General features: G+C 41.8%; 1 protein-coding gene and 2 non-coding genes across 3 annotated transcripts in view; 1 reads left to right on the top strand and 2 right to left on the bottom strand.

Annotated features, from left to right (window-relative positions):
• Nucleotides 1–1,553: 1,553 nt before the first annotated feature.
• Nucleotides 1,554–1,625, bottom strand: trnam-cau (transfer RNA methionine (anticodon CAU)). Its single transcript has one exon. It is a non-coding gene; the product is annotated as a tRNA-Met (tRNA).
• Nucleotides 1,626–1,802: 177 nt separating this feature from the next.
• slc26a6.2 (solute carrier family 26 member 6, tandem duplicate 2) overlaps nt 1,803–13,496 on the top strand; it is a 36,202-nt gene continuing 24,508 nt past the window's right edge. Inside the window, exons 1-2 of the mRNA XM_028582420.1 lie at nt 1,803–1,962; nt 3,787–3,908. Of these exons, the coding sequence (XP_028438221.1) occupies nt 3,852–3,908 (57 nt within the window). The 5' untranslated portion in view covers nt 1,803–1,962; nt 3,787–3,851. The remainder of the gene's footprint in view (nt 1,963–3,786; nt 3,909–13,496) is intronic.
• Nucleotides 4,563–4,634, bottom strand: trnam-cau (transfer RNA methionine (anticodon CAU)). The gene has a single exon. It is a non-coding gene; the product is annotated as a tRNA-Met (tRNA).

Below are 13,496 nucleotides of genomic sequence, written 5' to 3'. Positions count from 1 at the left end.
CTCTATTTGTGTCATGTTAGGATGAACATTGTAGTCTAGCTTCCAGCACATTGTAAATACTAATCAGGTTTGTTATGAGTTGTTTCCTCAACAATAGATAAAACTACCCTCTCAACTTGTCAAAATTGTAAGGACTAAAACAGGGAAGTGAATTTGTTTAAATAAATAGCTTTCATTTTGTTGGAAAATACTAATTTCTTCAATGCCTTATCTGTTTCCCCTGTTTCTTCTATTTATGTGTTTTAATGCCTTATATGTTTTCCTCCTTTCCTTTCTTGTCTTCATACAGTAAATTCTGTCTCTGACATACAGCAATTGTTCAGCCATTTATGCCAGAAATCAAGAAACCATCTTGGTTAAGTCAATGTAAAATAAAAAAAAGACACAATAGAGCTTTTAAGAATGAATTGGCTTATGTAGCCTGTGTCCTAGAAATTCAATATTACAACAGAGGCATTATATAAGAGTGGTTGGCTGACTGATTAAATTAATATTAAAGAGTCATAATGAATCCCTCCTTATTGATAAGGTAGGATCATAAATAACTATTCAATAAATAGCAAGTTATCTGGTGCGAACTGTGTGTGTCACATTAATAAAATGAACACTGGGGTCAAAGTTCTTAAAAGTCCACTGCTTACACCATGCCATGTTTAAATAAGCATATCACAATGGAGGTTTTCTTTCACTGGCTGTGAAAGCTGAACTGGGCTGGCCACCCTCTAACAGAAACACGCAGAAAAAGCGCAGTGTTTTTCTGTACGTTTTATCAATAAACACTTAGGCCACATTTAGAGATTGTGAATACATTTAAAGAAAAGAGACAATAGGCCTAATGAAAAAATGACCATCAACTTTATTTTGTGCAATGTGTGACATGATGCTAGTGGCAGTGATGATGCCGCCAGAAAAAGAAGGATTAGCAAATGCTAGCAGTAGTGACAGTGGAGCAGAGGATGCTAATAGAATATGTTAAAATGTGTTCATTACTTTAACAGTTTGCATTGGTTTGTTAAAATATATTTCTTCAGTTGAAAACTCAAACGGATGCTGTCCACCTTGGACATATAAAAAATGCATTTATAAAAAGGTTAAAACATTTTTTTTCCATGCCTAAAGAGGAATAAAACTAAAGGAAAAAAATAATTCTGACTAAGGTTGTCATAAATCATGCATAGAAGCGTTGATGGTCGAACATGTTGGGACATTTTTCCTTTTTTGACTCTACAGGCCTCGCCCTTTCTGCCTCCGCCCCTCCCCACTAACGTTATATAAAAACCAAAATAAAACCAATATTTATTTCCATACAACCCCTTATAGCTTTTTTTATAATGTTCACTAAGTAATATTACACATATGAGGGTGGCGTTACACATCCAGAAGTTTAGCGCTAGAAAATTGAATGTTAATGAAAACAGTTTGTTCATCAACGGAACGAATAAAAAACGAGCTGAAATGAAGGGTTGTTGTGAAAACGTCACTCCATGATGTTAGCCTAATCTGTCAGTAAAACAGCAGTGGAAGAGACCGCCCAGCTGACAGTAAAACGCTGCTAGCAGAGGATGGTTTCGATCCATCGACCTCTGGGTTATGGGCCCAGCACGCTTCCGCTGCGCCACTCTGCTGACAATTCAATTACTATAGCCTGTGGTTTCATCTTCTAGCGCCCCAATTTACAGATGTTTCCTAAACGCCTCACAAGCGGGGTATTGGCAGCCCCGCCTCCCACCAGGATACCGGAGAGCACGCAACTCTTAATTTCTTCTCTTAATACATCCATGAACCCAGGCAGGTGTGTGAGAAAGAACTGTTTGGTTTGACAAAAGAGAAGTTTCTAATGTACCGTTAAGCTTTCCAGAAAGTGAAACTGGAATGGAGCTGAAGGCTTAACTGTTGAGAGAGAAGATATCGTCCTGCGTTTCTTTCCAATTAATGTTCGCTAGTTAAGTGAATTGAACTCTGGTGAGTTAGCTAGCTAACGTTAACTTACTTAAAGTTAGCTAGCTGTTTAGCATTACTATTAACCTTGCAATACAGGTGAATCGTGTGTTATTTTACTGTTTCGGTAAGGATATAATATAACATTTAAATATGTGGTTGTTTGTAATACGCTGTTGCCACCCACGCATGTCGGCTTAATTGCGGCCTAGAAGCTAAACTAAGTGCAACTTCTAATGTTACAGCCAGAGCTCCACAGTGGCCGCCCGCGTTTTGAACGGCTCTGGTTCCAGAAAGGATTTTCCACATTCATTATCTCGATTGACGTTTCATTAAATATAAAGAGTTTTAAGCCTGGAACCAAACCAACCAGCTACAAGATGAATCGTTTGGAACATTTGGTTCGTCGCAAAAGAACATTTTGAAAAAATGACACACAAAAAAGCAAGGGTGTAGTGCTTGTTTTGAGCAGGGTGATTACATGTAAGCACCCAGCTCAAAACAAGTGCCAATCGTTTTTCATGGAAATAAACAACGCATCTATTTGGTTCTGATGCTGTTTTGAGTTGTAAGCAGTGTAAAACCTAAAAGACATGAAACAAACTCTGAAATATTGTAATCCGTTTCAGCATTTTTATTTTTGCAAGCAAACATGGTAAATATAATCACGGTGCAAATGATTTTTTGATTTGAATTTTGTCAAATGAAAGAAGACCATAAGTCTCCTCAGCATTTAAATATGTCTCTCCATCTCTTTGGTGCGCAGTGCTTCTTTCAGGTCAACACAAAACATAACCTGCCATCTGATTGCGCACATCCACAACCAGCTATAGAAATAATACAATTCAGAAACGTTAGTGTTTTGTTCAAATAAGTCCCGTAACTAACATTCCTGATATTATTATAGGGTGCAGTGCACACGGGACTCCCTGTCGGGACACAACTTTTATAGTCCGACTAGTCTGGATCAATGACGGTTCATTTACTGGATAATCGCCGGAACATCTGCCCCAGCCCTTTGACAAATTTGCATGGTGATACACTAAGAGCAAATTTCGTTTAACTATGTATCCAGCTAATTTATATAGCTCATTTTACTGTATAATGTGAATAGTTAACTTCATTTAAAGGTATAGTGGAGGATTTTCCCGAATTTTAGAAAAAAGAACCGCCCTCTGTACTTTTTGAAAAAATGCACATGCGCAACACTCTGCCTGCTCCCGAGAGGGAACGCTTATTAAACGTGTGCACGAGAGTGCACTGTTTACAAGTTGCAGTCGGCATGGCTCATACAAGCCTACTTTCCAAAAGAAGATTTGCACTTTTTCACAAATTGAGATGTTTACCGTGTGTGCGCGGTGCGTGACTTGTGCCAGTGCTAACATCGCTAATCATAGCTTACATCAACTTTTACTAGCAGTGATTTTAAATGGATTTCTCCAAATAGCATGCCAAACTTTACCTGTGGAGTAGAAACTTCACGACTGAGGCATCAGTGGGAAGCCCAACCTGTGCTTTTAGCGCACGCCAGCGTGTGAAATATTCTCACAAAAGCTTCAATGCTTCAATGAATGGCTGAAACCGTAGCTCAAACTCACCACACATATACACCTGAAAGCTAGGGACGTGCACGTACAACGGCCTTACGTAAACATATCACCAGAATGTTTGACAACTAGGAGGACCAATAGTCTTGATGATCCACCCGGAAAAAGAAAATCCTCCACTATACCTTTTTAATATTTAATTTAGCGTTTTCTTTTACAAGGTGCAAATGTTCCACCAAAACAAGTTTCTCCCCGAGACTAAAACTGTTCTTTACACTTTTTTTTTTTTTTTTTTTTTTAGGGAGGCTCCTTTCTGATGACAATGTTGAGCTGCTTCTTCTGCTGTGTGGGGATCGATGATTGTGGATGCCCTCCTCTTATCTGGACAATGTAAACTGGATGTTGTGCCGTTCTAAGGGGGCGGTAGGAACCAAATCAAAGGAAACGACTAAAGAGGATTTAATTTTATTTGCAAGAGGTCCAAGGTTGACTGTCAACTTTAAAGGAACATTCATAGCAAAGAAACTCAAGACTCATTTAAAACTAATACCTAAAAGGAATAACCTTTTTAAAGGAAAAGAGGAATGTTCGAAGGGAAAAACAAAGACTATTATGAACTGATAACTGAACCAATTTGTTAAAACAGAGAATACAACTAATGTTACCTACTCAATGACCGTAATCTTTCAGTACTTAGGCTACATAGCCAAACTAAAAGATTTTGTTAAACATAAATGAATTGTAAATTTAAAAACCATTACAAAAGCAAAACAATAATATATTATCCTTTTTAAGTGTAACAGTGCTTTTATCTTCATTTCAAGTTAAAATCTTTGTCAATCCACTGTGCTGTGAGGCTGAGCATTCTCACACAAGCCAGTAGCCCACGAATGTGTGGGGTCACGGTGGCGAAGGTGGCGATTTATGTCGCTGATGTTTTTCCTACAGGACATTTTCTTTTAACTAATTTTGTTGGATTACGCTGTTTACTCATTCAGATTGACTACAACTGTGGGTTAAATCCATGTTGTTGTGTCAGTCAGAAAGCAGTGGAAAAACCCACTGCTAAAACAACATTAGCAGAGGATGGTTTCGATCCATCGACCTCTGGGTTATGGGCCCAGCACGCTTCCGCTGCGCCACTCTGCTGACAATCACCCTAGATAGGAATTAAATCAACAATCCCTGGTTTAGGAGGCTAGTGACTTATCTATTAGACACACAAATTGACCAGCTTTTAACGGCCCCTGATGATACTGTGTCAGTGACAGAAAACACAGAAAGAGGAGGGGGAGACACAGTAAAGCTCTGACCGAATGGAGAACTAGAGACAAACGTGACAATGCCAAAATGTGTCCAGAAAAACAAGCTGGCAACAGATTAAGTCAGATATCCAAGTCCAAATAATTTCTCTTATTTTCAATGCATTAGCATCTTGGATGCACTTAACGTTCCTCTTTTGCACATGCCAGATGTGCTCCTTTCTCACCCTGTCCAGGAGTGTAACATCCAGCAGTTCTTTCCCCTTTTCTCCATCAGATCTTGTAGCAGGTGGTCAATATGTTTGATGGTGGTCCTCTTTCCTCTGGTCTTCCTTCTGCAGTGGAGAGCAAGCCCCTGTTTTGAAATACTTGTATCCACCATAGCATCAGTAATGTCAGGCACACCCTCCTGCTGTCAACATCCTCCGGATCCCACTTATAAAAAATAAAAAAAATACACACCGAGAGACGTTCCGTGAAAATAGTGTACAGAGAAAGGGCATCAGTGGTACAACCAGCTGCTAGGCGCCGCATGAAGTGGTAGATATCAACACGGATGTTGAGGTCTGGCCATTCACCAAATCTTTTCTGGAGTTTGGTCTTTCCACCTTTCATCATGCAGCAGTCAGTCCACATGAAGCAGCTTTGTGGGGCATACCTGGGGGGACATACCTGCCTGGCTATACCTTGTAATGAGGCCTTCCACCATGGCATCAAGGCCAGGTCCTTCCTGTGCAGTCAACACACTGATTAGGCTCTAAAAAATTATTTACCTTCTTGGTTGAGTCCATTTCTAAAACGGACCCAAAGACCGAAGTGGTTCTGGCCTTTAAGTGGTCCATCCTACTCATGATATCCTTTCCGTAGACTAAAGCCACCTGTGGGTAGGTACAGCTATAGGCTCTAAGGGCTTCTGACAGACTTCAGAAACAGGGCTAGGATGATCCACAACCTCTGAACACTCGCTAAATTATCTGGCCAGGCGCTGCAGCCCCTCCTCACTGTTGTTCTCCTTCACTTGCTTCGCCAGACTAGCAGACCTGTTCCCCAGTGTCCTTTCACTCATTAAGCGTATGACACGAATGTCACATGAAAACCTGCAAAATAAAAGGCCAATCAAAGAGAAATCAGGGGACTGTGACAAGATAAGGTCAAGAGAAGAAGAATGCCAATGGTTTGGTTTTTGGAATAAGGCATGTGGCTGGAGAAGAGGGAAAGATAATTATAATAATTGTTAGCAACACGCATGCAGTTATTGTTGCAGTATTGTAAGTTTGAATAGAATTTCATTGATCGATCAAATGTGTGCGTGGACAGCAGCTCACTTGCGTGCCAGGATGATGCAGAACTCTCACCATTGTTGAAGGTCTACTGTTCTAATATGCTGATGCCTCAAGACAGGTAGGATGCCTTGCAATCTGAGGTGCTGCACCTGAGGGTCTCTGTGATCATCAAATAGTTCCTGTCTTCTTCTAGTAGAATCAGAATCAGAAAGGGTTTTTATTGCCAAGTATGTTTTTTAACACATACAAGGAATTTGTTTTGGTGTGGTTGGTGCACATCACACATTCTCTAAATGTAATAAACAATATAAGTATAGGTATAAACAATATAAGTATATGTACACAGTATGTATTAAATGAAAAATAAAGATAGAAATAAAATAAATAAATAAAGAGCATTACAGCAGAGAGAGAACAGTGGCATGAAGAGCCGGGTGGAAAGTCAGGGTGGTTTCTGGGCCTTGTTAATAAGGCTAGTGGCGGAGGGGAAAAAGCTGTTCATGTGGCGTGAGGTTTTGGTCCTGATGGACCTCAGCCTCCTGCCAGAGGGGAGTGGCTTAAAGAGTTTGTGTCCAGCCACAATCTTTCCAGCACGCTTCAGAGTCCTGGTGGCGTAAAGGTCCTGGAGCGGCGGCAGATTGCAGCCAATCACCTTCTCTGCAGACCGAATGACACGCTGCAGTCTGCCCTTGTCCTTGGCAGTGGCAGCAGCGTACCAGATGGTGACGGAGAATGTGAGGATGGACTCAATGATGGCTGTGTAGAAGTGCACCATCATTGTCTTTGGCAGGTGGAATTTCTTCTGCTGCCGCAGGAAGTACATCCTCTGTTGTGCTTTCTTGACGAGGGAGCTGATGTTCAGCTCCCACTTGAGGTCTTGGGAGATGGTAGTTTCCAGGAAGCGGAAAGACTCCACAGTGTCAATTGTGGAGCCACAGAGGGTGATGGGGGCAGGTGGGGCTTGGTTCTTCCTGAAGTCCACAACCATCTCCACTGTCTTTAGAGCGTTGAGATCTAGATTGTTTTGGTTGCACCACTTCACCAGGTGGTCAGCCTCCGACCTGTAGGTGGACTCGTCTCCCTCAGAGATGAGTCCGATGAGGGAGGTGTCGTCCGCGAACTTCAGAAGCTTGACGGACTTGGACTGGAGGTGCAGTTGTTGGTGTACAGGGAGAAGAGCAGAGGCGAAAGAACACAGCCCTGAGGGGATCCGGTGCTGATGGTCTTTGAGTTGGAGACGTGTTTCCCCAGCTTGACATGCTGCTTCCTGTCAGACAGGAAGTCAGTGATCCACCTGCAGGTGGAGTCAGGCAAACCAAGCTGGGAGAGCTTCTCCTGGAGCAGAGCCGAGATGATGGTGTTGAAGGCAGAACTGAAGTCCAAAAACAGGATCCTGGCGTAGGTTCCTCCAGGTGCCGGAGAATGTAGTATAGGGCTAGGTTTACTGCATCGTCTACAGACCTGTTGGCTCTGTAGGCAAACTGCAGGGGGTCCAGGAGGGGGTCGGTGATGGCTTTGAGGTGTGAAAGCACAAGGCACTCAAAGGACTTCATAACCACAGAGGTCAGGGCGACGGGTCTGAAGTCATTAAGTCCTGTGGTCCTTGGCTTCTTGGGGACAGGGATGATGGTTGAGGTCTTGAAACAGGCTGGCACGTGACATGTTTCCAGTGAGGTGTTAAAAATGTCTGCGAACACTGGAGACAGCTGATCAGCGCAGTGCTTCAAGCTTGATGGGGAGACAGCATCCGGTCCAGCAGCTTTCCTGGGATTCTGTCTCCTAAAGAGTCTGACATCCCTCTCGTGGATGGAGAGAGTCGTCACTGAGGTGGGTAGGGGGTTGGAGGTGGAGACCTTTTAAGGAGGGCATTGGGGGGGGGCCCAGGACCCTGCTGAGGTGAGGGAGGTGGAGGTGATGCACAGTGGCTGTAGCTGTAGGGAGGTGTCGTGGGGGATGGTGTCAGGACTGACCTTTTGTCTTTCAAATTGACAGTAGAACTCGTTCAGGTCGTTGGCTAGGTGTCTGTCATTGAAGGAGTGGGGGGTTTTAGGCTTATAGTTGGTGATCTGCCTAAGTCCTTTCCAGACAGTCGCAGAGTCATTATCTGAGAACTGGTTTTGGAGTTTCTCAGAGTACCGTCGTTTAGCCTCGTTCACCGCCTTGCTAAACTTGTAATTTGACTCTTTAAATCTGTCTTTGTCCCCACTCCTGAACGAGTCTTCCTTAGCCAGCCTTAACCTTCTGAGTTTGGCTGTGAACCAGGGTTTGTCATTGTTGTAACTCACCCTGGTGCTTGATGGAACACAGTAGTCCTCACAGAAGCTGATGTATGACGTCACAGCCTCTGTGTACTCATCCAGCAGTCCTGAACACATCCCAGTCAGTAGAATCCAAACACGACTGGAGATCCTCCACAGCCTCACTGGTCCACTTCCTCGATGTCCTCACAACAGGTTTGCAGAGCTTTAGTTTCTGCCTGTAGGTGGGGATCAGATGGACCATGACGTGGTCAGAGTGTCCAAGTGCAGCACGGGGGACGGCGTGATAAGCATCCCTGACTGTGGTGTAACAGTGATCCAGAATGTTCTCCTCTCTGGTCGGGCATTTAATATGCTGCCTATATTTAGGGAGTTCGTGAGTGAGTTTCCCTTTATTAAAGTCACCAAGGACAATAACTAGGGACTCCGCTCCACGCACAGAATCTGGTCGGCAAGCATGCGCTGCGCGTCCTGCACGTTGGCCTGCGGTGTAGTATTTGTCAAGCTGTCTTGTGAACACCCCCTCCTGGGAGGTTCCCCTCCACATTTGGGTGTTCTAGAGTGGGGACCTGGTGGTAGATCAGGGATGGGGCAGTTTGTGGTCATCGCATAGATGCTGGTTTCTCCACAATGTTGAGGCAAACCATTGCTGATCTTGCACAGGGAGGTTCTTTTTTATTTTGACAGGCAACCAGAGTTGACCGGATCCAGGGGTCCGTTTCAGAAAGCAGGTCTTGTGAAAACTCTGAGTTTGTTAACCCTGAGATGAGGGAAACTCTGGGTTTTCTGTTTCCGAAAGAGAGGGAACTTAACCTCAGAGTCAGTTACTATGGTAACTGAGCCTGTGAACCTAACCTGGTCAGAAGCAGGTTTTCTTGAAGAAACCTTGAGTTTCTCTCAGTCTCCTCCCTCTGACACAGCGCTCTTTCATTTCCTCATTCATTCATTCATTCATTCATTCAGTCTGTACCAGGCGCATTTAGTTTATCGGTATGAATAAAAACTGTGTCGTTTTATTAACCATATTAGGCAGACTATAAAACTTTTTTTTTTTCTCAAAACATGGCATTTCCTTTTGTCAACGATCCCGTTGATGAAGAAGATGGATTACTTCAAAGGGTGTTAAACATACGTCGGGAAATGATATTGAGGCCCTGATGCATTTAAATTTTCAGATAACTTCCTATTTGAGCTGTATCATTTTTCTTCCCAGTCTATCGGTTATGTAGCCTTCATAACCTTATCCTTCCTCATATTACTAACGTCACCCATCGTGGACATGCTCTACATCCCAGCAGATTATTCACATTACATTTTTTTGCAAACGGCAGTTTTCTTTACGACAATGGTAATGCAGAGCATATAAGTAAAGCCACTGTATAGCAAAGCGCCTTCAGAATGACTCACTCTAAGCCGTGTTTTAAATGCTTTTGTAGTGTTCCCCTGGACAAAAATCCATAAGAGACATTAAAAAGGAGTTCCACAGTATTGCAGGTGAATGATGTAAACCCAATACATCCATGTGTATCCTTTGTAATAAAAGATTATGAATTATAATTCTGTTAATGATGGTGCTGCAGCCTCAGAATGGGATTAGTAGGCCTAGGACTTTTTTGCCCCTAGCATTACACCTAAATTAAATAGATTATAGGTTCATTACCATTTCACCAGTAATATTAGCCTATACTTATGATTAAATATGATATACACTATATTGAAATATACGCATTTACTCTAGCAGCAGTTTTCTCCCATGCAAATTCTCTCTCTTTTGCAGCAGCCGCTGTGTTGCTTTTTTTTAAACAAAATATATGTTCAAACTCGCTGTATGTGCATGTGAGTATTTCCGCTGAAAGTTTGTTTGTGGTTGTTACCATGGTGAATCGTAGTATCATGGCTCCATTCATGCTATCTTTTTATAGTGGTGGTGCACGCGCGTGAACCTACTCTGAGTTGATTGAACCAACTCAAATCAGCTGTTCTGAAACCGAAAACTCAGTTTCCCATCTCAGGGTAAATCAACTCAGACATCAGGGTTAGACTCAGTTTGTTAAACCTCCATCCTGAAATGGGCCCCTGGTGATGCAACTGCAGCAGGGATCAAGTTAAGCATGGCCCATGGCCACAAAAACCAACTCTGTGGCCCCCAGATATCCCCTGTAAGTGGCCGCCTTCTGGTTCTTAGCTAGCAAATTGAGAAATGGAGATGAAGAAGTGGTCGAAGATGCTATGGGTGGTGCTACTCTGCTGTCAGTCACCCCAGATGGAACTCAAAACTCACAATCTCTGACTTAGAAGGCCAATGTCTTATCCAATAGGCTACTGGGGCTTCGCACACCACAAGTTGACCTGTTCTATTGAACAGTGAGTTCCAGCAACAATATGGGTAACACAATGTTGGGTTTAAACTAAGATATCAAAACACACTCAGTTTTTTTCAGCATCTGGATTACAGTTCCAGCAACCAAAACGATGTGCGAAGAAATGTATCCTGGGGTTTTTTGGTCTATAATTCTTTGCTGGATCATGTGTATCTCACTGAAAGCTCTTTTGTTATGGTTTGTTAAGTGTCATTGGGTCTGAATAAGCATTCCTTCACCTGTGCTTTTGTTTTTCACTTGTTTTGAGAGCGATTAATGAAGTTACAGTACACCATTGGTTGATAGTGTTGGTGTTTCCCCGTTGGTTGTTGCTCTTTTAAAGTGAATAGTACTTCCACTGGTAATGTTTTTCCTCTGTGATCAATCATCTGATCGACCTACTCCACACATATGTGGTTGTTGTTGATGTGGCGCAATCCTATATTTGTAGGGTGTTGACACAGTTTAATGCATATGTTGTAGGAGGAATAGCTCCGTGTGTGTGTGTGTGTGTGTGTGTGTGTGTGTGTGTGTGTGTGTGTGTGTGTGTGTGTGTGTGTGTGTCAGAGAAGAAATGAACAGTACAACTGTCAAATGGTAGAACAATGCAGGTTTCAGTGTGTTTATGAATAAATGCTACAGCTCCTCAAGACCAAAGTAAAGCAAAGTCCCCCCTGTACTTCCCAACCTCAATCTGGTAGCTGTAGCAGTAAAGTTTTCTTGCTATGAATTCCATAATACCAACATTTGAGGCTGTGGGCATGTTCATAATTGTAATGGGATGCAACCCAGCTCTGGTCTGTTTAATAAAAAGGCAAACCATTACCCCTCCACTGTGTGTTGGCAAGTGAAATAGGACAATAACACTTGATGAGTAATCCATAACAATAAATTGTTGAAAATAGCATGATTATGTTGTTGAATTCATCATATTAAAGTAGTCCTCAATTATTTGACTCAAACATAGCTAAACCATGTTGTATGGTATGCTCCTGTACTGTAGAACAAATATTACTGGGACCACTACAGAAAATTGCAGACAGCGTTGCCAACTTGGCAACTTTCAGACCATTATAGCAACTTTCCTCCTAAAACGCGAGTCAACCAATTTAACAACTTATTAAGATCATCAGAATTATATTAAAATATATTATTTATTCCCATGCATGCTGCTCAATGTAATCGCTGTTCATGGGTCTTCTGCCAACAGCGCAGGGTCTCTCCCGCTTGCTCCGTGCATAGGCTCTCAGTAGGTGTTTGTGGGGTGCAGGAGGACACCAACTCGCCGCAGGATTTGGAGTTAAGTTGTAGTAAATTTCCAGGTTTTGTAGTTTGTTTGATCTTCTTCCTACCTTTGTAGATTTATTTATTTATTTTATTTTTAATTTATTATAGAATTTAATTTATTTAAAGTGTTTTATTTTTATTTATTTTACCTTTTTTGTATATGTAAATAAGCATAGGATGTCATCTGGCAACTTTGAGAGACTTTTGGAGCTAGTGCTAGCTACCTTCATTGGAAGTGAGCTGGCAACACTGATTGCAGATGAACATTTAATATCCAGGAATTCACATTATAGATGCTACCACTGACTATCTGTGTAACAATTTGGCCACAATTTAGCACATTGACCAAATGCAGTCTAGCCATATACTAGGTTTCAACCTAGTCTTGTTGATGGAGGGATTTGAAGGTGTAATCTCTCTGATTCACTGAGGGGGAAAATTGAGACAAAAGTGTGACTAAGCAAATAAAAGTATCAATGCCTGTTGGTGCACATATAAAACACCCTGTGTCTTTAAGAAAGCATGTTGTTTGTCCTACTAAAGTTAACCAGTATCTGTTCTTCCATTGATTACACAGACCCTCCCATTAACCTTCCTGTGGTGCAATTATAGATTAACAAGAACAACCCTGACTAAGCTGAAATGGCTGACTAATCTAATCACATACCGATAAAAGAAAAGACATAAAACACAGCTATACAAAATAGCTAAGACTCTGTCTGGTATAAATTGATGTTGCATGTTGAACCATTTTTTTTTTCCAAGAGCAAAAGATGATTGACACAATAAATTAAACACATGACAATAACTATAAAAAAAATAACTAACTCACTCGGTTAATAAACTAACATGCATTGCCGTCACTAATTTCTACCATATCTTTTACCACCTTTGCCCTGTCCCTCCCCAATAATGTCCATTGTCATATCTAGATTTCCCTTCAAGGTAACAATTCACAGCAGTGGAGCCACAACGTAGACAGACCATCTCCGCCTCAGACAAGTCTGAGAGAGAGGGCACGCTGAGAATCGTGGGTTTTAAAATAAAACCTTACCTTCTTCTGTTGGCTGCAACAACAAACAGTGGAGCCACTTGGATCTGATGGAAAACTCTACAGCAGATTTGATTTGAAGCCTGAGGACCACTGCACACAGAGAGGATTCATTCTTCATGAAGAGGGATGTGCCATCTTATGATTGTGAAGACTTTTTAATTTAGGTGGACAATTTTCTTTACAACCCTGAGCAGAAATAAACTTGGAGTTGGATCTATGTCCTCTGAACTGGAATAACCGATAAAAGACATCAGTATAGAAAACAAAACATTATATCACGCCTCTGAAAACCTACACTAAATATGAATGGTTCATCTCAGGCATTCAGTATGTTCTAGGCTTTTTGTAAAATAAATCTTTTCAACATAGAAAGCATTTTTTTCAGCTGGAACAAACAAGGTAATTCTGATCATAAGTTTTAAACCGTTCCATCCCAGAGGGATCGCGATCAGGACATGAATAAACATGAAACTAACTAATTGTATTTCTACAGCTGTTATTGTGCCA

This window comes from Perca flavescens, chromosome 7 (assembly GCF_004354835.1).
Source record: "Perca flavescens isolate YP-PL-M2 chromosome 7, PFLA_1.0, whole genome shotgun sequence".
Taxonomy (NCBI): Eukaryota; Metazoa; Chordata; class Actinopteri; order Perciformes; family Percidae; genus Perca; species Perca flavescens.
This window is presented reverse-complemented; position numbering and strand designations above follow the sequence as displayed.